This window comes from Aethina tumida, chromosome 5 (genome assembly GCF_024364675.1).
Source record: "Aethina tumida isolate Nest 87 chromosome 5, icAetTumi1.1, whole genome shotgun sequence".
NCBI lineage: Eukaryota > Metazoa > Arthropoda > Insecta > Coleoptera > Nitidulidae > Aethina > Aethina tumida.
Window position 1 is genome coordinate 3,779,632 of NC_065439.1, and position 23,181 is coordinate 3,802,812.

Sequence of the window (23,181 nt, forward strand, 5' to 3'; positions counted from 1 at the left end):
AAATCATGTTGTTAGCTTAGCTTCAGTTCAATTCAATTTTTCCTTGTCAAAGTCATCTGATCTCATCACCTTTCTAAAGAATATTGATGCACTCCTTTGACTTTTCAGCTGCAATTCACCTTGGTGTTCGTCCACTCCGCCCAGCTGCTCTGGTTCGACTGCGGCTACCCAAGATTCATCGGGCCGCTCCTCCTGCTCCACTCGACCATCTTCTTCGTGTTCTTCTCGAACTTCTACTACCAGACGTACAAGAAGAACGCCGCCAAGCAAATCAAAGCGCAGTAGATTAGTATTTATATATCACAATTTGTTTTTGTATTATTTTTATACGTACGACACTTTGATTTTATTAAAATAGTATATTAATTAATAATTTTAAGTGCGGGCCAGGATTTTAAAAATGTGATAAGAGTTTTTACATTTTTTCTGTAGTTTCAGTAGTTTGTTGCATAATGGACGTGTGCCATTCAAAGTAATCTGTACCATACAGGACGTTTTAATTCATGTTTCCTCATGTGATTTTAATAAAATCAAAACAGCGTGTTAGTGTCATATAATAACAAGTTTTGTACCTCAACTTGATACACATGTACATATTCTAGCATATTTAGGATTATAATAAGGCATTTTTGTACTATATATTTGTAACCTAGTCATAGAGCCCTGGAAGAACATACGTATTTGGTTTGTAACAACGGCAAACTTCATATTGGAAAATGAGTTTCACATACCTTTAACTTTGAAAAGTTATTCTTTATAAACCAAAGAGATGTTGAAATCTTCTAATGAATTTTCCAGTGTTTAAAGGGAATGCAATGGAGGCTAACAAATTTTCATATTAAAATTTAATAGGGTGGCCTTTCTTTGCAAACTCAATATTTATAAATATATTTATTATGTCTTCATAAATAATAATTAGTAATTAATTTTAAGGATTATTGTAATGTTTGCTCAATATTTTATATTTTCTAATAAAGAAACAAGACAATATACATTTATTTTTTATTGAATTAACATGTGACCAAATAATTCATTAGTATTAGTAGTGTTTTTGTTCCTGGTTCCTCTCTGTGTGATAAATCTGACCAACATAAGACCAATATTTGATCTCTCAATGAACTGAATTTAATGAGCTCTGCCACTAAATTATTCCTACAAAACCTTATATACGTCTGAATCCTGAAAGAGACAACATGAACAATAGAGACAGTAAGTCTCCCACTGTGGGACAGACTTCTTCTGTCTTGAAGGTGTTGAAATTTAGTTTTTGGACTAAGATTGCACCCAAAAATTGCATGGATATCTCTCCTATTTTCAGTTTTAAACTTAAAATATTCATATTATTATGATAAAATATGTAGATTAAATCCAAAAAAAATCAGCTGAGTAAGAGATTGTTTATTCGCATTGTGTACGTGTTTATCTTGAACAGAAATCTTAAAATTATTACTTAAACGTGAGGAATTTATAAATTTGCGAGGAATGTATGACTAAAAATAATTTTATTGCATTGTTTGTGATTCAGGTTTATGGCACGTCCAAGTTAGGGTATAAAGGGTTTTACAAGGAGCAACACAAATACAATAGATTTTTTTATTTAAGAAAGAGTAAGTAAAAAAATACATACAACAAATTACCTGAACTAAACCTATAACAAATATAATTTAATAATTAACAATCCAATATATCTACTACCCAATCAATTATCTCTTAAATCATTTTCGTATTGTTTTTGTCGTAAATACAAAAGTGATTTAATAGCACCTAAAATATTTAAAACATATTTTATTGCTAACCAGAATATGACGCACTTTATTTTATTAAAACATGTTGATTATAAAGTTTTAAAAAAATTGTATAAAATAGATTTCATAATTCAATTTAATGTACAAAATAATATATACAAAATTGGAATTTTATTAAAACAAGTTATATACATTCAATTTAATAGTAACTGTTAATTTTATTAAATTTTTGCCTTCATTTCATGACTGGTTATTAAAATTTTTTTTGTTTTTATTTTGTGCATATTACTACTTGATGTGTTCTACACTTTTATAAATAACTTTAAGTACTAAACAAAATTACATGGGTTCTGTTAAGTGAGAATTCTGCGGATTTTTGGAACTATTTAAATATATTTACAACTTGTAGAGAACTCTAACTTAACACAAAAACTGGATAAAATTGAGCAAATATCTTTTTAGTCATCATATTTTTTATATGATGCCCTTCCGGATCATGAACCAAGTATATTGCTTGTAAATAAAATTTATTTTACTTAAACCTTAGAAACTATAAAGGAAATAGTGTCTAGAAAGTAAATTTTCAAGCTGATTTGCGTCTGTATAAAATTTTGAAAGACTCGGTGGTCTAATATAAAAAATTATGGCAATCGTCAACTAAGTAATTAATGTCTTACTTGTGCGGAAAATTAAAAAATATGACTCATTAACAATTTAGACAACCCAGTATAGCACTTTGCATGTAATAATCGTAGTTGGTCGAGGTACAACATAAGAAGTACATTGATAGGTGTTTTAGTTAGAAGGTTTGATCTTAAGACACACAATTTGCTACACAGGTCACCCACAACAAATAGGAATCTACCGCTAAATTAAATATCTAGTTGCACCTGATTATCTCTTTAATAATAACGTCTTTTACGCACTAAATTCGTACGCCAGCAATCACTGGGCCTTTATTCTGTGATGGACCGTGCCGTTCGTGTAATAATCGCTGGCCTGGCTGACGCCGTTCTCTTTGGCGTAGCCGTTCTTCTTGGCGGCGTCGCCGTTTTGCAACGTGCCGTTCTGGGCTTTGGCCGGTTTCCTTCTCTGGTACGTCTGGTTGTAGAACTCCTTGAACAGGAAGAAGAACATGACGGCGTGCATGCCGATCCACCAGACGAAGGCACGGGGGTAGTTGCAGTCGATGAACAGTAGCTGGAAGGCGTGGACCATGATCGCCACGAATTGGACCTGCGGCAGATTCAATTTAGTGTCTATAACTAAGGCGGATACTCAGATGAGGCACGTGAGGCAAGGCCTCACCTACGAAAATGATTTTATTGACAACGTTGATTTAAACAATACATTTTTTATATTTTTATTCTTTAAAATTGATTATAACTTAATATTTATACAAAGGTAGAGGGTTAACCAACAATTTAGCAAGCAATAGCAGTTTCCTATTAAGTTTCAATGAATATTGAGTTCTCCAGAGGCACTTTTAAATGTGCCTCTTGGCGCCAATCTTGAATATTTGATTTCAACATTTGCGCATGAGCTATAAGGTTGGGCCATTGCTTGGTGGGGGAGTTGAGGCGTGCCTCTAACCAATTAGAGAACTCCCGTTTCAAAAACCACTTGAACGTGTCTGTATCTGGTGTATTCAGTTATAGAAATTTTGATTAAATGTATTCTTTTTTTGTTCAGCAGGAAATAATTGTAGTCAACCCAGAATACACGACATTTTCTAGGTAACATATAATAAATAAAAAGTTTTACTTGTTTCAATCAAATATTTTAAATAAATAATAATTAAAGCACCATTGTGAGTGTACTAAATATGTTTTAAAAAATTATTAGATTAAAAATTTCAAAAATAGACAGAATACAGTTTAAAAAATTAGTGATTTTTTTATTTGGCTTTAGTAACAAATAATTTAAGTTTGTATTACTGCATTCCTTTAAATAATATTAATTTTTTGGTACTAAGCCGTTTAAACTATTAAGTACTTTGTTTTTAATAAAGTTTATACAATTTTTTTGTATTTTTTCCTGTTCCTAAACCAGTTTTACAGTTACCCACAGAGGCAATGCAATCTTACCATTTGGAAGGTAGTAAGGTATTTCTTCCACCACAAATACTTTTGCATGGAAGGTCCTAAGGCACTCAACATGTAGTAGCTGTACATAACGATGTGAACGAAGGTGTTCAACAAGCCGAAGAACGTGCTATGGCCGCCTGTCAACAAATAAGGCAAAGTTCATTGAAAATTACTCATCTTAATTGTAACTTACCCGGTGTGAACTTAACGCCGAACCAAACGGACATTGGCATCACTCCGTGGTGGATGACGTGCAGCGTGCTGATGTGATCGTTCTTCTTACGTAACACGAAGAATATCTGCAATAACAAGAGTTTAACAAACTCAAATCGGCCGTTAAACAAACACTTACAGTATCCATGAACTCGGTGAACTTTGAAAAGTAGTACCACCAGGAAGCGTGCACCATCTAAGGAAAAAAGATGTTATACATTTGTTGTAAATTCGTAAACCTTGACTTAAAACTTACCCGTATTGTACTAGGTTTGTTGCTGTAGTCCACAGGTTGGCAACTAAGGCTGTACTCTCCTGTGAACCACCCGCCCATTCCGATCTGGAATTTAATTTGTTTTAGTGACGAACGATGGGAATTTACGGAAAACTTACGCTGTAGAAGAGCCATGTACTGAACACCACCTGAAGGAAGTTGTAAACTACTAAAGTGTTCTGCAGTTTGAATGGTTTTCTGTTTTCCATTAATTTTGGTCCCAAAACCTGAGGAAAAATTGTTATATAACTGAATACATTAAATCCGGCTTCTATTGACTTATTGGAGACTGAATTAATACGAAATAAATTATATTATTGCCTTGACATATGCGGAAAAAATTGTTTATTAATTTTGTAGGAACACACCACATACCTTTACTACATATACGTATGAAAGACATATTCCTAAAGTGTAAAATGGACTAGACATAAACGGCCAATCTGCTGTACGAGGATCTAAAAATAAAAATGTACATTATTTTATTAACTGGAGAAGTAGTAAAAACAACATTGTTATTTAATTTACGACTTAAACATAAAATGTAAAAGGGAATATCCAAACTTAAAGTTAAATTTAACAAAGTATCCATTGTCTTCAAGCCACAAATTAATTTTATCTATGATTGAATGACGTATTTTAAAAATTACAGTATTTAATTTTACATTAACATGGATACAAAAACGAGAATATTAGAAAGTCCCTTGATTCAAGAGCAAAGATAAACGTTTCAGGATACTCAGCTTTCACAAAAGCTCTTGGATATGAAAGCAATTTGGTTTTTTACATTTTGTAACACTCACCTTGATATTTGTTGATATATGAGTTGATGGTTCTGAATGAGTTGACGACGAAAGCCATTTTAATAAATCTGAAATCGAAAAAATAATTAATTTGTTGTTTGTTCTTTGAGAAATTGTGGTTTCTATATTCCTTGTTAATTATTAATGTATTAAGGCCTAAAAATATAATAATTGTATTGTAATATAAGATTGTAAATAATAAATTTGTGATTTATTAGTTTAATAAACTTGATAAGAATATGTGAAACTATTAAATAAATTAAAATTTTACGTAATTTATAAGCAGCCCATAAATAATGCAATCTGAGTTGCATAACTGCAAACACCACACTTAATTACTGATATAATTCATGTAAATATCATAAAAACCGTTAGTGGATCAGAAAGTGAAAGACGATTGATAATTTATAAAGGAACAGGTGAAAATATTGCACAGCACATTTGTACATTAGTAAGTACATGAGGCCGACAATCAATTCAAATGTTGTATTGAACATTTGTCAGATACATTATTCACCAAACAATTCCGACGTTCCATTTCATTCCGACCTTTAGCACAGAATATTTTAACATGTAAGTTATTTGTGAATTATTTTCCGATGCGACCTGACAACACTGATATATTTAGAAAAGATGGAAAGTCCGTGCTTGTGCGAATTTCAGGGGGAAAGACAAACACACCGGAATAAATATGATCAATTGCATTAGTCACACGCATCAATCATTTCGTTTAATACCTATTTTTAGGCATAAAAAGTTTACACGGGTAAATTCATAAAAAAATGCGGTGCGTCAATTTGCAACGCTAGTTGCATAAGTTATTGAATTTAGACTACATAAGTATTCGAAGATGTATTTGTTAATTTCAATTAATTTATTCATCAAAAAGTAAATATATATATATATATATATATATATATATATATATATATATATATACAAGGCGTTTCTGAAATGGGTGGTCAAAAATTGGATCCCGGTTGCTCAAAAATTGATTTCTGAAATGGGTGGTCAAAATTGGATCCTGGTAAGTCAAACATTTCTTCTCATATTTCAGCATCCTAACCTAAATTAACCTAACTTTATTCATCAATTTCATGTAGTATTAATTGTTCTTAATCTTTATGTTTATGCAAAATTGACTGAAAAATAGAGTACTTAAAAATGAAGAGAACAAAGGTAATTAAAAGATTTATTTATACCCAACTCAAAAACAAAGGCAAAATTTTATAATTCATCAATTACCTAACAGTATTTATTATCCAGTCTGTATGTTTATATATTGGTTGAAGAGTGAACCAGGTTGAATTGAAGAAGAAATACTGGACAAAAAGTTATTGTTTGTTGTCTGGATTTGAGGGTAAAAATAAAAGTCATTAACTTTATCAAGAAAATATTCTAAAATGAGTGGTCAAAATTGGGTCCTGGTAGAACAAAAATTGTTTTGTTCTCATATTTCAGTAACCTAATCTAACCCAACCTAACCTAACCTAGCCTAATCTAACCTACAACTTCATGTAATTCATTAATTATCTATAATTTCTATATTTATACAAATTAACTGAAAAGTGGGCTACTTAAAAATGAAGACTCAATTCAAGAACAAAGTAAAGTTTATAATTCATTAACTACATAACAGTATTGATTGTCCAGTCTGGATATTTATACATTGATTGAAAAGGGAACCGGGTTGAATTAAAGAAGAAATACTTTTTGTCTAAATTCAAGAGTAAAGATAAAACTCAGTAATTTCATAATAAAAAAAATAATAGAGTAGAAAAGGAATGAGGAAATAAGAATTTGAAGAGTAAATAAGCAATTCGAAGCAAATTACTCATTTAATCAGAATTTTGATCTTCCTCTAGTTTTCCCCATGATTAAGAAATTGAGGTCAAGGCGAGAACGCACCGTTTGCAACTAATTCGATGGTTTGATAATCTATTTCAATTGAAAACGCCCACGCTAATCAAGCCTCCAATGTCAAGTTCGATATCGCGCATCTGCATTATATAAACGTTGTTGAAATGTAGTGAAAGTGTGCATTAAGGTATCCATTTCAAGAGTAAAACACCGATGGGAAATTTGGTTAAGTTTGGAGCGGGTTTAAAATTTAAAACGGCACGTGACATTTGTTTCACATGTCTTATTGAATTAATTAATGTGTGTACTAATAATTATAATAATTTTGCATGCACAGACCTAACTAATTAAATTCTAGTAACTGTTTAAATAATTGTTTTAATGGAAAATTGAAAAAGTTTATGTAGAAAATTCGCAGTGTAATTAAAAAGCATTTAATTGCTTCGGAATAGATTTAACCAGTCACTTATATTAATGGCATATTAAATATTGACCAGCAATTAATTATCTTACATGATTGTTTGCAATGATAAATGAAAGCCTCCAATAAAACACACGGATTTAATTTCATATTTAGATTCTGTGCTGAACTGGATTCTATCTAAAAATTTACATTTAAAATTCAACTTATTTTCAGGATATAAAGAAAAAAAACTTTTATAGAAACCTCAAAAATAATTGAATATATAAAAATATATTTACAAATCATTTTTAGGTTGATTGTTCACAGTTTTTTTTTATGCAAATTGAAAAAATCAATTTCAAACCTAATTTAAAAATTTAAAATTCATTGGACATCTATTGTTATTTATGTAGATAATTTTTAATGTTTTTTTTACTGGATATTTAGGGACAAAAGGTTTATAGAAAACTTGTATACATTAAAATATACTTTTAGATCATTTTTTAATTGAACATTTTTTAATTATATCAATTTATTTAATATTTGTTAAAATGAATTTAAAAATTATAGTATATACTTTATATTTATTTAATTCTTAAAAAATTAATTAGTATATTAATAATTAATCATTTTTCAATTGGTTATTCACTAATTTAATTAATAAAATTCAAAAAAATATATGAAATTAATTTATATTTTATTAATTATTTAATAATATTAAATTTATATGTTGTAAAATTAAGAAAATAAATATTTGTTGAAGGGGAATTAAAATTTAAAGTCCCTCCTTTGCTTTCCATTTATAAAAATCTTATAATTTAAACTATAAAATGAAACCAAAAGAATATTTATGTTTCTAAAAATATAATATGAGTGGATTTATTCAGTTTTTTGTTCCAATAATACTTTCAATCGAAATAAACTTTGAGGAATTCAGTGAATTTAATTTAAAAAATGAAATAAAAAAATACTTACAATTTAAACTAGTTTGTATACACACTCTATCACAGACAACTGAAACAAAAAGAAAAAACAATGAGTAACACGAACAGAAAACAATCACAATCACATACACTTGGAAAAAAATTCCTGAGTTGTGGATTGAACAAAAACTCTCGTTCGAATAAAACAAAATAGTTGCCAAACCGACTATTATACGAAAACTATTAACATAAATTACTCTTCTGTCTTTTACTAACGACACGCTGATAAGTGCTATTAATTGAGCCTAAGTACGTCATGTCATAATTACGGATTATTTTTTCACGTACGCGGTGTCAACGTTCAATCGTCAACGTTTTTTGGGGTTTCTACAAATTTTCCTTCATCGACGTTTAACGACCGACTCGTGCAAACGGCTTGTCTCAACGAAATTAATTTTTAACGACGGATTGTGCAACGATTTTTGAAAACAAACCCATTAAATTTTCATCAAAATATTTTTAATTTTACGCCGGATTAGCCGGCCAAACCGCAACGTCGAGACGAATGGCAAAATCGACCGCAAATTACGAAAACCAAAGTGCAGTGCGAAGTTGTGCGTCGTTCCCAAAGAGGTACGATTCAAAAACTGAGGCGGATTCCTGGTCGAAATTTTTACATTCGACGCGTACGCACCGGGAATATTAATAAATTGTCGCAAGTCCGCATACTTTGAACATGTCACAACTGATGGATTCGTACGAGAAAGCAACTCTTTAATTTTACACGTAACGACTCAACTTAATTATCAAAATCTATTGATTAATGTGCGCAATTTTCGATTATTAATTAAATTATTGATTGATTTGGGCACTCGACACATTAACAAAATTAATACGTCTATGAATAGTTAATTGGGGAACGTGAACGATCACTTTAAATTGTTTGCCTTTGATATGTAGGTTATAATGTTTTAGTTAAAATCAACTGCAACATTTAATTAAATTGCCTCATTATAATAAATTAAAAAATTACGTCTGCATTTTTAAATTGATTCAATTTGTTTTAACCGGTAAAATCTAATCTCGTCAACTTGTTTATCATTAATAATTTAATAAAATTACTTTTTTTTAATCAATTAATAATATAATTTATTATAAATTAAAATAATATTTTTTTTTTTCTCAATGGATTCAAAGTTTTAGGTTAAGTCGTTACCTAACCTCAAACATTGGATAATCAATTAATAAAATATAAAATAAAAAATACATTTTTAAATTAATTATGGTCAATTTAAAGAATAAAATAAAGATGTTAAAAGTGTTTGACTTCCAATTTAACACAATTTTAGTATAAATTAAAACATCAAAATTGTTTCTCAATGGATCTTAAATTCAGGTTAGGTCGTTACCTAACCTCAAAGATTTAAATCATGGAATAAGTGACAAAGAATTAAAGAATATAGAAGTTTCTTTTAACAATATTGTTTTATATATATGGTAATAAACTAATAAGTCAAATTTGAAGAGAAATTATAGTTTTAAAATCGATTCAATTTCAACAATTTCATTTAATGAGTAATCAAGATCTAATCGTGAATTTGTATCGATTATAAACATGACTATAATGTTATTTTAATTATTATTAATTAGTTGAAATTGTTTTATTTAAAAACCAGATTCCGAATTTAATACAAATTCCAAGGAAATTCGGAAATTTAACATTGATATCTAGTTTAAACAGGACCTTAAAAAATATAATTAGCATAACTACAGAAAAAGCAAATATTTGCATATCAATTTATGATTTAATAAAAACTAAACAAAGATTAAGGTTTATCCACTTGTTTCTAGTGTAGAAAAAATTGAATAAACAGATAAAATTTCTATTCTATAAATCTAAATTTATGGACTAGACGTATTACACAATAGTTTATTGGAAAATTTTAAATAAATTTAAAGAGGAACAAAGTAATTTAGACATACCTCTTTTAATTAACTTTTAATCATGTTTATCTATTGAGAGATTTTTGAAAACAAGGTTAGACTGGCTGAAGGTAAATCGTTTTTGAATAAATAATAAATTTGACAAGCTCCAAATTAATAATAATTAATTGGCTCAACTAATCACCTTTAATATTCTTTGGATAGTATAGGAAATGACTGCAGGAACTTCTTTCCCAAACCCTAAAATTAATGAGCAAATATTTGCTTCATATAAAACAAATTGTCAGTCACCTTAGAAATTTTTTTTTGGTCAAAAAACCCACGTAGAGGTAAAGTTCAAGTTCGCGTTTTACATAAATCATTTGCTTCGCAGCTCAATCCCAAACTACTGCGTTTTCAGCATTCCGTTTTGGTCTCGTCGATCCTTGATACGACGTAATTATTCATCATAGCAGGAAGTTCTTTAATATTATCCAAAAGGATTTTTCCTGCGAAGGTCGGTTTGGTGCTGTGTTTTCGTCGAATAAATGCATAAATCAGAAGATATTTCGCCTAATGAATGCCACAGAATCAAGCAAATCTGTTGATCTGGGCTTTTTACATTATTTTATAGATTGATCAAGGCCGCATAATTAATTGTCGTGGAAACCTCCAATATATTTTTTTACATAAATGTTTCCAGTTTCAAACTGAAGTAGATAATAAGGCAACTTTATTTAAAATGCTATTAACGGATTACTTGATTACTTGATTATAATCTACAGGTTTATTAATATTCATATTATTTATACAATTAAATAAATTCGACTAGGAAACAATTAATTATGACAATTTTTTTTGCTTCTAATTATTTTTTCTTAAATCATTGCTGTGGTACCACTCAGGTACTAAAAGAAGAGATGAACAGGAAGAACAGGAAGAGTTTATTTAATTGTCCACTTAATAAATGGTCCCCTTCAAAGAGTTCTAATTATTTCTTCTTAAATCATTGCTGTGGTACCACTTCAGGTACTGAAAGAAGAGAAGAACAAGAAGAACAGGAAGAGTTTATCCAATTGTCCACTTAAAAAAATGGTCCCCTTCAAAGAGTTAGAAGAGAAAATACTAAAATTAAGGAGTTTTAACACTGTTAAATAAGTAGGTCAACATTAGAAGAATGAGAAAATGACCATTGTCCAATTTAAAACAAATTTGTTTTATAAATTAAAGCAACGTCATTTTTCCTTGTACCCCTACCCCTAATTATAATAATTATAATAATTATTAGCCATACAATTAATGTAATGTTCTATTGTGAACAACAGTAAATAGTAAGTTTTAACAATACCATAATGAGTTGATGATTTTGTTTTAAAATTATAAAAAATCTATTAATTTAAACAAATTAAACGTTGTCCTCGAAGAATCAACGGTTGAGAATCAGTCTTGACAATATTGTTGCCTCGCCCAACTCAAAATAAGAAAAAACTTTCTTGTAACTGATGTAACGCCATTAAAAGGAATGTATGTTGAAACGAGACATGTTTCACAGTATCTGACATAATTTCTCACCTTGGTTGATGATCAATTTACTACATACGATTATCGAACGTTCTTTCAACCAAAGGTCGATACAACAGATGTAAATTAGACGAGGCATTGCGAAATGTTTACTATTGTGCTGTTAAGTCACTGCTGCGTAGCTTAAATAATGTTTTCTTTTAAAATTTAATTGTTTATGGGTCTATTAACATTAATTGTTAATAATTATGGATGGAAGTGTTTCTGTCCTAAGACAAATACTCATCTCATACTCAATTATAAGTTGTGGGTAAGTACCCAAAAGGGTATTAGAAGGAATTTGGGTATATATCTGATGGAGAAGCAATATACCACAGTACTGATGATGATGGCCAAAATTGGTACCATTATTCAAATGTTTAAGCTTCAGGATCAGAGTTCAAACCTGACTCGAGAAGAACAAATTGAAGTTTATTTCTTTGAAAGTGTTAATTATGGTCTGAAGACCTTTGGAGGCTCATTGACAACTTTCAAGATCATAATAAAGTAAAAAATAGTTTAAGAACTAAAAGAGCTGAAAGCATTACAAAATTACAAGACCATCTTCTGGTCCAATAAATCAGAGTACTCAAATTACCAATATTGTAATGCTTTATTCAAATGTCATTTATGACTAGACTCACTTTATCAATTGTGTTTTTTACACTTGTTTGACACTAAGTAACCATGAATAATGTTTATTATCACCATTTACACAACAATTGATTTTTTTGTTTAATTCACAATAGCAATAATGAATAGTGTTTTGAAGTTTCTGTCATTGTAAATGGGAAAAAGCAGTTTTTTAACAAATTATTGTTTTAACCCAACTCAGGTAAGTTGCCATTAAGATAGGCATGAAATTTACTTAAATAAATAATTCCTAAACATAAAGTGCTGTGCGTCCAACAGGCAGAATATGTTAGTTAATCGAATAACATTATTCCAACTCGGACGGAATAATTCATCATGGGGGAAATATTGATGAATAATTATCATTTGGTAAGTGGATGTAAGTGAAGTTGATCTGTGCTGTGATGGGTTTGTTTTCATTGTGCAACGTTGCTGCTTTGTAATGTGTACATATTTGCCGGATTGGCCAACCTGGTGGTGTCTTTCCCAATGCGAGACATCAATGAAATTTATTAATTAGCCGGACGAACAAGGTCGCCGAATGCAATCAAATCTATTCGTGTGAAAAGTGGCCGTATATATGTTGACAGACAAATGAAATTTATTCAAATGGCTTACAGATATTATTAATAATTGTTGCCATTTTTCGTATGACGGAGAAGGTTATTGCTTATCAGTTAACGTGAGGACTCACTTGCTTAATTCCTCCTTAATTGAATTTTGAAGTGACATTTTCTGAATGGGAACTCTGACGCACTTTGACAGACTTTTATAAAAGTCCAATTTTTTCTCTTGTGCACCTTTACATGACTAGAAAAACTGAACTACATTAAAAATATAATTGGGTATAATTTTAATTGGTAAATATTAAGTTTCTTAGTATAATAAAATAATAATAACAATTGTAAACAATTTAGGTAACCATAAATACGACGAAGTTCATTGTTCACTTAAAATTTTAAGATGTCTTCTTTGATTGATTGATCTAAAAAATCAAAAAATATATTTAATTAAAAAAATTAAGGAATAATTTCAATTTATTATATTCTTGTTTAATTTAAATGGATAATTAAGATAATTATAGAATTAAAAAGATTAAATCAATAATTTAAAATTCTTAAATGAAATTAATGAAAATTAAATTATAAAAAATAAAATTAGTAATTTTATAAATAAAATAAAATTAATTAAGAATAAAGTAATTAAATTAAGAAAAATAATGAATTAAATAAAAAAGAAAAATAAAATTGTCTATTTAAATTACTATAATTTCAAAAATTAAGCTTAAAAAATTAAAAATAATGAATTAAATAAAAAAAAAAACATAAAATATAATATAAAATAATTAAATTAATAAATAAATTTATAAAATTTAAAAAATTAAAATTAAAAAATTAAGAATAACAAAATAAAATTAATAATTTAAATTACAGAGAAAAATTAAATAGTCAATTCAAATTAATATAATTTCCAAATAAAAAATAAAATAATAAAATTAATAAAAAAACAATTAAATTAAAAAAAAAATGATAAAATTATTAATTTAAATTTATAAAATTCTAAAAATTAAGAAAAATAAAAAAAAATTATTAATTTAAATTAAAAGGATAATTAAAATTGTCAATTTAAATTAATATAATTTCAAAAATTAAGCTTAAAAATGAATTAAATTAAAATAAGTATAAAATTGTCATTTTTAATTAAGAAAATTTAAAAAATTAAGCTTAAAATGTTAATAAAATTAATAAAAAGACAATTAAATTAAGAAAAATAATAATAATTTAAATTTATAAAATTTTAAAAACAAGTTAAAAAATTAGGAAAATAAAAAAAATAAAATTACTTATTCAAATTAAAAAGAAAGAAACAAGAAAAGAAATTAAGCTTATACAATCAAAAATGGATAATTCAATTAATAATAAAATGAGTAATTTAAATTTATACAACTTAAAAAAATTAAATTTTATACAAATAAAAAAAAAACAATTAAATTGAGAGAAATAATAAAATTAATAATTCAAATTTATAAAATTTCGTCGAAAATATTAATTTAAAATTATGGTCATATTTTTTACTCCATGGAAGAAAATTATCAACAAAAAAATATAACCATTTATAGTAATGAACTAATTAAATGTAAAATAACAATTTAAACTTTATATGTACAATTGCAATTGTCAAAAAAATAAAGTACATTTTGGTAATTATCAATTTTAAAACAACAAAAAACCAATTTAAAAAGTAATTTTCTAATTCTAATTATAACATTAGTAAACAATTTTAACAATTGAACACTTAACATTTTGTTGTTAATTAAGTATTTTAGCAAAAACAAATCTAACATAGTATTAAAAATGTGATTAGTTTGATTAATTCAGGTCCAAAGGATAGTTTTAAATACGGATTTAAAAATATGAGCAATCCACCTCGTTATCCTGCACAGGAAGCACTAATGAAGTTTATAAATGTGCCCAAGGTCGAAAGTACCATATTATTAACATTACGGTTGATTAATGCACCTTTGTTGAAGCAACTTTTGTCTTAATTTAATTTGTGTGTAACAATATTAGTTGAAATTTTCCTAAACCAATCAAATTTACATTTGACGCAAACTCAGTAATTGCAGACCAACACTGAATAAACACAACAATTATAATTAATTTACAAAACAGTGTTCTTTTTTAGCTTATTACAGACAATTAATTTTCATGAATTTGATAACCTTCCATGGGACAAACACGAAAATTTTCTGTTGTCGTTATATTTGAAATTAAAATTACCATATTACATGTAAAAACTATGAAATTAACTAAACAAATTATTTAGTCAAACCACATCGGAACAATCGTTGTTATTTAAGAGTTAAACTGCCGACAATTAGATACAACATGAAATAAACATACGAGGAAGTTGTAAATCTTCATCGTGGCCCCACAATCAAATTCTAATTCGCCAAGATGAGCCCCTCATCCTCTCCTAAGACCTAATTGCAGTGTTGTGTCGTCGTCGAGTGAAAGTTTTGCTGCTGTTGCAACAATTAGTCCGATTAATTTGGATTAATTGCGTACCAAAAACTAAATTTAAGTCATAAAATTCAAAGATTTTTCCCTTTTAAATATTACATCACGTTAACAAGTAAATTATCATATTTTTCATAAATATTTAACAGATACATAATTGGTATTAATTTAATTTTAGTAAATTTGCTGCGTACAACGAAATGTCAAAGTCTAAAATTTATTAGTAAAAAGCGAAATTCATTAAATTATATTGTTTACAATTGAAATGTGAACCTGACGGGAATAAACAATAGAACCATGGTAAAATTTTGGTTTTTCTAAAAGTCGAATTGGCCTTGTAGACTTATAATTTATAATCTGTTCGTATAATAACAATTACAATACAACATAACTCCATTTTCTTAGACGTAATGTGCCGGACAACCTTGTTGACCTATTGTAGCGTCAAAAGGTTAATAATAATATTTTAATAACGAACTGAGACTGCGAATATTTTATATTTATGTTTATTGTCGACCTATTTTCTCTTTGTGGATGGCCTACATTTTTATTAATGTGTGTGCCCATTTTTATTACTCGCAATAAACAATTCAACAACTTGCTTTAATTTAAACTATTTAATAATAATTTATGATTTTGAATTAATAGTATTCATTTAAAATATATTTTTTTATTAATAATTTTCTATATTTATACAATTTTTTTTTATTTTTTAAATTTTAATTAGAAAATTATCCTTAATTTTATTATTTTTCCTAATTTAATTGTTTTTCATATTATTTTTCTATTTTTTTTTTTTTTTTAATTTAATTGGTAATTTTTAAATTTAATTTTTTAAGTTTTATTAATTTAAAATAATAATAATAATTTTTGTTAATTACTTGATTATTTTTAATTTTGTAAATTTTATTAATTGACAATTTAATTGTTCTTTTAATTTAAATTAATAATTTTATTTTTTGGTTATTCTTAATTTTTTAATTTTAATTTTTACAATTTTATAAATTTAATTATTAATTTTATTATTTTTCTTAATATAATAGTTTTTTTATTATTTTTTTAATTTAATTAGCCATTTTTAATTTCCTGAGCTTAAGTTTTTAAGTTTAAATTTTCTATTAATTTTTATATTTTATTGATTTAATTATCCATTTATAATAAACAAGAATATAAATTAAGATTATTCCATAATTTTTTTAATTAAATATATTTTTAGATTTTTATAAACCAATCAATTTATTTATTAACTATATAAATATACATTTTTATTAAAATAAAATAATTTAAATACACAATTTTTTAAATTTCAAATAAAAAAATATTTTTTGGTCTAATTATAAGAAATAATAAAAAATATATTATTCTATTCATTTTAAATAAAAAAAAAATAAATATTTAAATTATTATTTATAATTTTTAACTAGTAGAAAAAATTTTTAATAAAAAATATATTTTTTTTGTAAAATGTAAATTTATATTAATTTTTATTAAAAACAATTTATTTTTTAAATAATTTAATATTCTAAAAATTCTAAAAAATACTATTTCCAAAAATAAATATATTATTTAGGTATATTTTGTTTGTTAATTTAAAAAATTAATACAAAAATATTTAAAAATTAACATTATTAATAATATATATTAACATTACTGTTTTAATTTATTAATGGTTAATTGAAAATTTACAAATTCATAAAGAAAATGATAAAAACATTTATTTTTTTTAATTCTAAAAGAAAATTATAAATAAAGTTAATTAATTAACAAACAAAACATTTTTGTTTAATTTGTTTATTATAATAAAAAATATATACGAGGGAATTCAAAAATTAAATGGAATATTTATTTACTGATAAAAATTTAATTCTGACTTTATAATATTCATAAATATTAAATAATTTATGTGATATTTTTTTTAATTAACTTAATTAAATTACACGAAATATTTACATATTTATAAAGAAAATTATATTTTTTAAAAGAAATATTTTTATATATGTATAAATTGTTAAAAAAATTATATGAAGGCATTTAAAAATTAAATGGAATATTTATTGATAAAAATTTAACTCTGATTTTATTTATAAAATTTAAATAAATATTATTAATATTAATATTAAAAATATATAAATATTTATTTTTATATTATTTTAATTCATTAAATTTACACATTTCCAATGAAAAATTAAATATTTAAATTACAATTTATAATTTTTGTCTAATAAAAAAAAATAATTAGTATATTTTTATATTTTTTTTAGTCCTGAAATTTAATAATTTTATTATTAAAAGAAAATTATTAAAACAAATGCATTTAAACAAATTAAAAAGCAATTTAGAGAGAATAGAATTCAAAAATTAATAAAATATTAATAAAAAAAAAACGTTTTTATGTACATTTAGATAATTCAGAAAAAAGATTAAATAGAATACTCATTTATTGATAAAAAATTAAAAAATATTTTAGTATTTTAGAGGAATTTCAGGATTTCTAATTATTAAGAAACAATTAATGAGTTGAACAATGAGTAAATGACTTACGAGTTGGCACAAATTAATCCGAGAATTGAGCCGGAATGAAACGTGGCACCTGCACAAAAAAGGAGCACTTAAACAACCACCAGAAACAGTCAGCACCGGTACTAATTGTTACATACCGACCGATATTGTTTAATAGATCGTCCTTAACGAAAGATGTAAACATTCGATCATTATTGCAAACAACGACCTGATGAAATGAAGAGTCGGCAATTTATTCCGTACGTATTGGTCTACAAATCGGACTGATGCAACTTTTCGTGGCTTATATAACTTAAATGCCGTCACCTGTTTGTCATATTAAGGTTTGGTTAAACAATGCACGAAAACATGTGGAGCATGTCATACTTCTTTAACCGTACTCAACTGCAGATCACTTCAATCTTAACAATGAAACGGTGAGACACAATGTTTATTTTTATATTAGTTTAAGCCCCACACAAATATTGTCTCACTAAACATTGCTTTAATTATCCTAATTATGTTTAATTTAAATATTAATTCCGTTACTTCTACAAAAATATTACAAATTAAATTTATTCAATTTATGGTAAATTCCCAGACAACAAATGCTAATTTAATATTAAGGTGTGGAACAAATTTTATACAAAAATGTTGTTGAATTATTAGTTTTTTCTTAGTCAAAGATTCAATTCAATTCAATTCTAAAAACTAAAAAAATTAATTAGACCATTTTTAATTAATAATTATTCAATGGAAATTTTAAAGAATTAAGTAATTTAGTAAGAAAAAACAGTTTTTAATGTATTAAAAAAAGTTTATAGCTTACAACATGAAGTTTACTGAAAGTAGCCACTCTAATCAAAGTTTTATGTATTTCAAAGTCGATACATATTTAATATTTGCCAGTTCTAATAGTCTTAAACATGCGACGGTTATGCAAATACAAGTAAACAATAGTGAATAGGTAGTTGACTTTCCTGACCTGAAATCTACACTCAATTTATGGATTTAGGTTTAACTTAATGTATTTTTTCATAAATTTATTACCACCAATTTTATAAAACATACTTTTATTTGACAGTCAAATTTATTCATATATTTAATTTATGTAAATTGGAACCAACAACAGTAAGGATGCAAAAAAAATTATTTAAAACACCTTAAGAAGGCAGAAAGATGCTGATATCACAATCTTGAGTACTCCTGGAAGTATTCCCAAGAAGTCTTCACTTCACCAAGTCCATAATTGTATAAATCCATGTAAAATACGGTAATAATGAGTTAATAAAATAACTGGTAGTGGCTAAAGGGGAAGCAGAAGAAATATTATTTAAAATATCTTAAGAAGGCACAATCTGGAGCAAATCTTGAGTAATCTTATTCCAAAGAACACTTTTTTTCACCCTCTTTTTGTAAATGAAGACAATTATCATTGAATTTTGTTTTGGTCACATAATATAAAACTCCATAAAGGCAAAAGTCATAAAAGTTGAAGGTAAATTTACCTTTTTGGAAGCTCATCTCATCATTTTTAATAAAAACATTTTGTCACTTACAAAATTCAACAACGGTCAAAGAATAATTTATGGATTCAGGTTTAGGTTAATAATTTAATTTGAATAAAAATTCATGTAAAGCCATGTTTTCTAAATTTACAATATCATCCTCAACATGAATAAATTTAGCAACAATTTATATATTTTATTCACCATAATTGTCCCAAAGTGCACTTAAAAATCATGATTTTTTAATTGCCCACACTGGACTGACAATTTAATTATTCTTTTATATATTATAGTTATTAATTAACACACCTAAACAATTTGTATGTTCTTTGTATACGTCATTAACATTGTAGACAACACATACGACAAAATTTTAATTTTAACTTGGACAATATGTTATTTTATTATTCAAATTGCATTAAATTAGCTCGTATCAAAGTTTATAATTAAACATGCACATGTTAACTTTTAATTGTGTTTAGTTTTAATAATTATTAAATATTTTTCTGATTGATATTTTAATTTATTGACAGATTTTTATGTTTTGTTAATATAACAAAAACGAGGAGCCTTGAGGTTTTTTTAATTATATGAATGGTCAAATAATTACTCATAATTAAAAAATATTTTAAATAAATTCTGCAAATTATATTGTTTTTTTATAAAAAATAATATATTATTGTGGTTAACGTGTTTAAAAAATTCATAAAACTTAATGATTTTTTTATTGAAGTTGAATAATAGTGATTATTTTTAAATGATAATAAAATTAATTTATTTTTAATGATTTTTACGTCTTTTATTTTTATGTAATTAACATTGTTTAATAATAAAAAATGTTGAACACATGTGAATCTTTAAAATTTTAATATGTTTATATAATTAAATGACTAAGTTTTAATTCTTTTATATTCAATTTATTAATTTTTTAGTTTATTTCTTAAAAATCTTATAAATATATATTTTTAAATTTAATAGATAAATTTTAATTTTTTATGCTTCAATTTTATACTTTTAAATGGCTAATTTTAATTATTTTACATTTAATTTATTAATTTTTTTAGTTTAATCCTTAAAAATTTTATAAATACAGATGACAAAAATATATTTTTTAAATTTAATTGGTAAATTTTAATTTTTTATGCCTATTTCTTTAAATTTTATTATATTTTTAAATGATTAATTTTAATTCTTTTACATTTAATTTATTAATTTTTTAGCTTAATCCTTAAAAATTTTGTAAATTCAAATGTCAAAAACATATTTTTTTAAATTTAATTGGTAAATTTTAATTTTTTATGCTTATTTCTCTCTATTATATACTTTTAAATGGTTAATTTTAATTATTTTATATTTAATTTATTAATTTTTTAGCTTAATCCTTAAAAATTTTGTAAATTCAAATGTCAAAAACATATTTTTTTAAATTTAATTGATAAATTTTAATTTTTTATGCTTATCTCTCTATTATACACTTTTAAATGGCTAATTTTAATCCTTTTACATTTAATTTATTAATTTTTTAGCTTAATCCTTAAAAATTTTATAAATTCAAATCTCAAAAACATATTTTTTTTTAAATTTAATTGGTAAATTATAATTTTTATGCTTGTTTCTTTCAATTTTATACATTTAAATGGTTAATTTTTGATTATTTTATATTTAATTTATTAATTTTTAGCTTAATCCTTAAATATTTTATAAATTCAAATGTCAAAAACATATTTTTTAAATTTAATTGGTGAATTTTATAAAATTAAAATAATTATTTTAATTTTTGTAAGATTTAATTGTTGAATAATTGATGAATTAGAGACAATTAAAGGACTGAGGAGCTCCAACCACTTATTCAAATATGTCAGAAAACAAATGGCACGTGTGTTGAAAGTTAAATAATGTTATTTCCGATTAACCAAGTTTGTGTCGAAACTATCGGAACAAATCGGTTTCCGTTTTTGTGTAATCCGCCACAAATACCGTCATTAAATTAATCGCATGCAAACATGCCTCAATTAATTAATTCGCTCCTGATTAAATTTTTCTGTTATGGAAATAAATAAATATTGTTTGTTTTGACATTAACTATCAGTGGTTGTGTTTTGTAATTGCACACTACAAGTGTTGCCATTTAACATGGTTTTTCAGTAAAAGCAATGTAAACATGTTAAAAAATTACATGTACACCAACAATAATTAAATGAAGTCGGTCATTTTCTGTCCAAGGTCCGACACACTTTTTTATTTAGTCCCGTGAGTTATTACGATCCATTGGGACATGTTGGGAAAATTGTTTCCACCAAATTCACGATGTTTATCTTATCTCTTGGACGAACAACAACAAAAGGGGGCGAAATTATAATAAATATTTTGTTGTACGTTGATAACTCAACCCAAATCATTAAATTGTAAAATGGTTGTTCCACATTTAGAACGGTACTTGATATTAAAGTGGGTACTTTCTATGCAGAATTTATTGCTGCAGTTATGACTGACTTTACAAGAGTTGGGAGGTTCATGTTAACACCCATTGGAAACCAGTAAAAGGTCCCTTTTCATAAATTTTCACACCAACAACCTGAATTCCTTTTTATTTTAATTATTTGAGGACTTTTTACGACCTCACTGTATATTTACACTGTATAAATAACAACGTTATTAAATCAAAAAGTTTCCCAGATTGGAATTCGTATCGTCATTCAGTGATTATTTTTGAAGATAAGTTTTGATGTAATCATCTGTTCCAATTTAAATTGGCCATAACAAAAAATTGCCGATCTAACAAATTATTGACCTACTTATCTATATATCGTATAAATCTATAAAATGTACACAAATAAACATTATAAAAAATGTAATTAGGTAAACAAATTTTGTGATTTATTTTTGATACAAGGTGTTTCTAAAATAGGTGGTCAAAATCTAAAAACGGTTTCTGTTGATATTCAAGAGAAAAAAATTCACAAATTCTGACGTCCTATTTTACAAACACCTTGTATACACAGTGAATTATATTTAAAAAGATAATTTTGCTCTTAATTAATACTTTATTTATTTATATTTGTATAAATTATTAGTTAAAAAAATTATTAAAAATTTCAAATATGTCTTCAACATCTTATAAATTTAAAATTGTTATTTATACTAAAATTGTGTTAAGATTTATTAAAAAAAGTTACAATTATTTTAATTTAATTGTAGATATATGTTTTTAATTAATGTAATTGAATAATTATTATAATTAAATAATCATTAACAATAAAAGTGAATTTAAGTGGGTACTTAAAACATTTATACATTTATTATTAATATTAATTTTATTTTTATCACTTTATAACATAAAAAAAAATTATTATTAGATTATGTTTATCATATTAATTTAACAATTTTCTTTATTTTATGTTTTTATACATTTTTTAAACTATAGTTTTATAGATATGTTTTCAAATTTCAGATTTTTTTTTTTAATTTAAACATTTTTATTTCATTTTTTTAATATCAAAACATTAAAAAATTTAATTTAATCAAAAATACCTAATTAAAAATAAATTTATACCAATTAAATATTTAATATTAATTTACTTTTTTGTTTATATTAGTATTATATATATTTATTTTTTTATTAATATAATATTATTTATAATTTAATAATAATACTTATTCATTTTTTATATTAGTTTTATTATTATTACTATTTTTACTTATTTTCTTTAATATTTTCATATTAATATTT

General features: G+C 25.3%; 2 protein-coding genes across 2 annotated transcripts in view; one reads left to right on the forward strand and one right to left on the reverse strand.

Moving 5' to 3' along the window:
* Positions 1-989, forward strand: part of LOC109598775 (elongation of very long chain fatty acids protein AAEL008004) — a 32,131-nt gene extending 31,142 nt beyond the window's left edge. The window contains exon 7 of the mRNA XM_020014698.2: positions 109-989. Within this exon, the coding sequence (XP_019870257.1) occupies positions 109-285 (177 nt within the window). The 3' untranslated portion in view covers positions 286-989. The remainder of the gene's footprint in view (positions 1-108) is intronic.
* Positions 990-1,579: 590 nt separating this feature from the next.
* Positions 1,580-23,181, reverse strand: part of LOC109598780 (elongation of very long chain fatty acids protein AAEL008004) — a 33,547-nt gene continuing 11,945 nt past the window's right edge. Inside the window, exons 2-10 of the mRNA XM_049967368.1 lie at positions 8,361-8,399; positions 5,123-5,190; positions 4,695-4,777; positions 4,439-4,546; positions 4,302-4,385; positions 4,185-4,241; positions 4,026-4,131; positions 3,833-3,969; positions 1,580-2,981 (exon numbers count right to left, since the gene is read on the reverse strand). Coding sequence (XP_049823325.1) covers positions 2,691-2,981; positions 3,833-3,969; positions 4,026-4,131; positions 4,185-4,241; positions 4,302-4,385; positions 4,439-4,546; positions 4,695-4,777; positions 5,123-5,180 — 924 coding nt within the window. The 5' untranslated portion in view covers positions 5,181-5,190; positions 8,361-8,399 and the 3' untranslated portion in view covers positions 1,580-2,690. The remainder of the gene's footprint in view (positions 2,982-3,832; positions 3,970-4,025; positions 4,132-4,184; positions 4,242-4,301; positions 4,386-4,438; positions 4,547-4,694; positions 4,778-5,122; positions 5,191-8,360; positions 8,400-23,181) is intronic.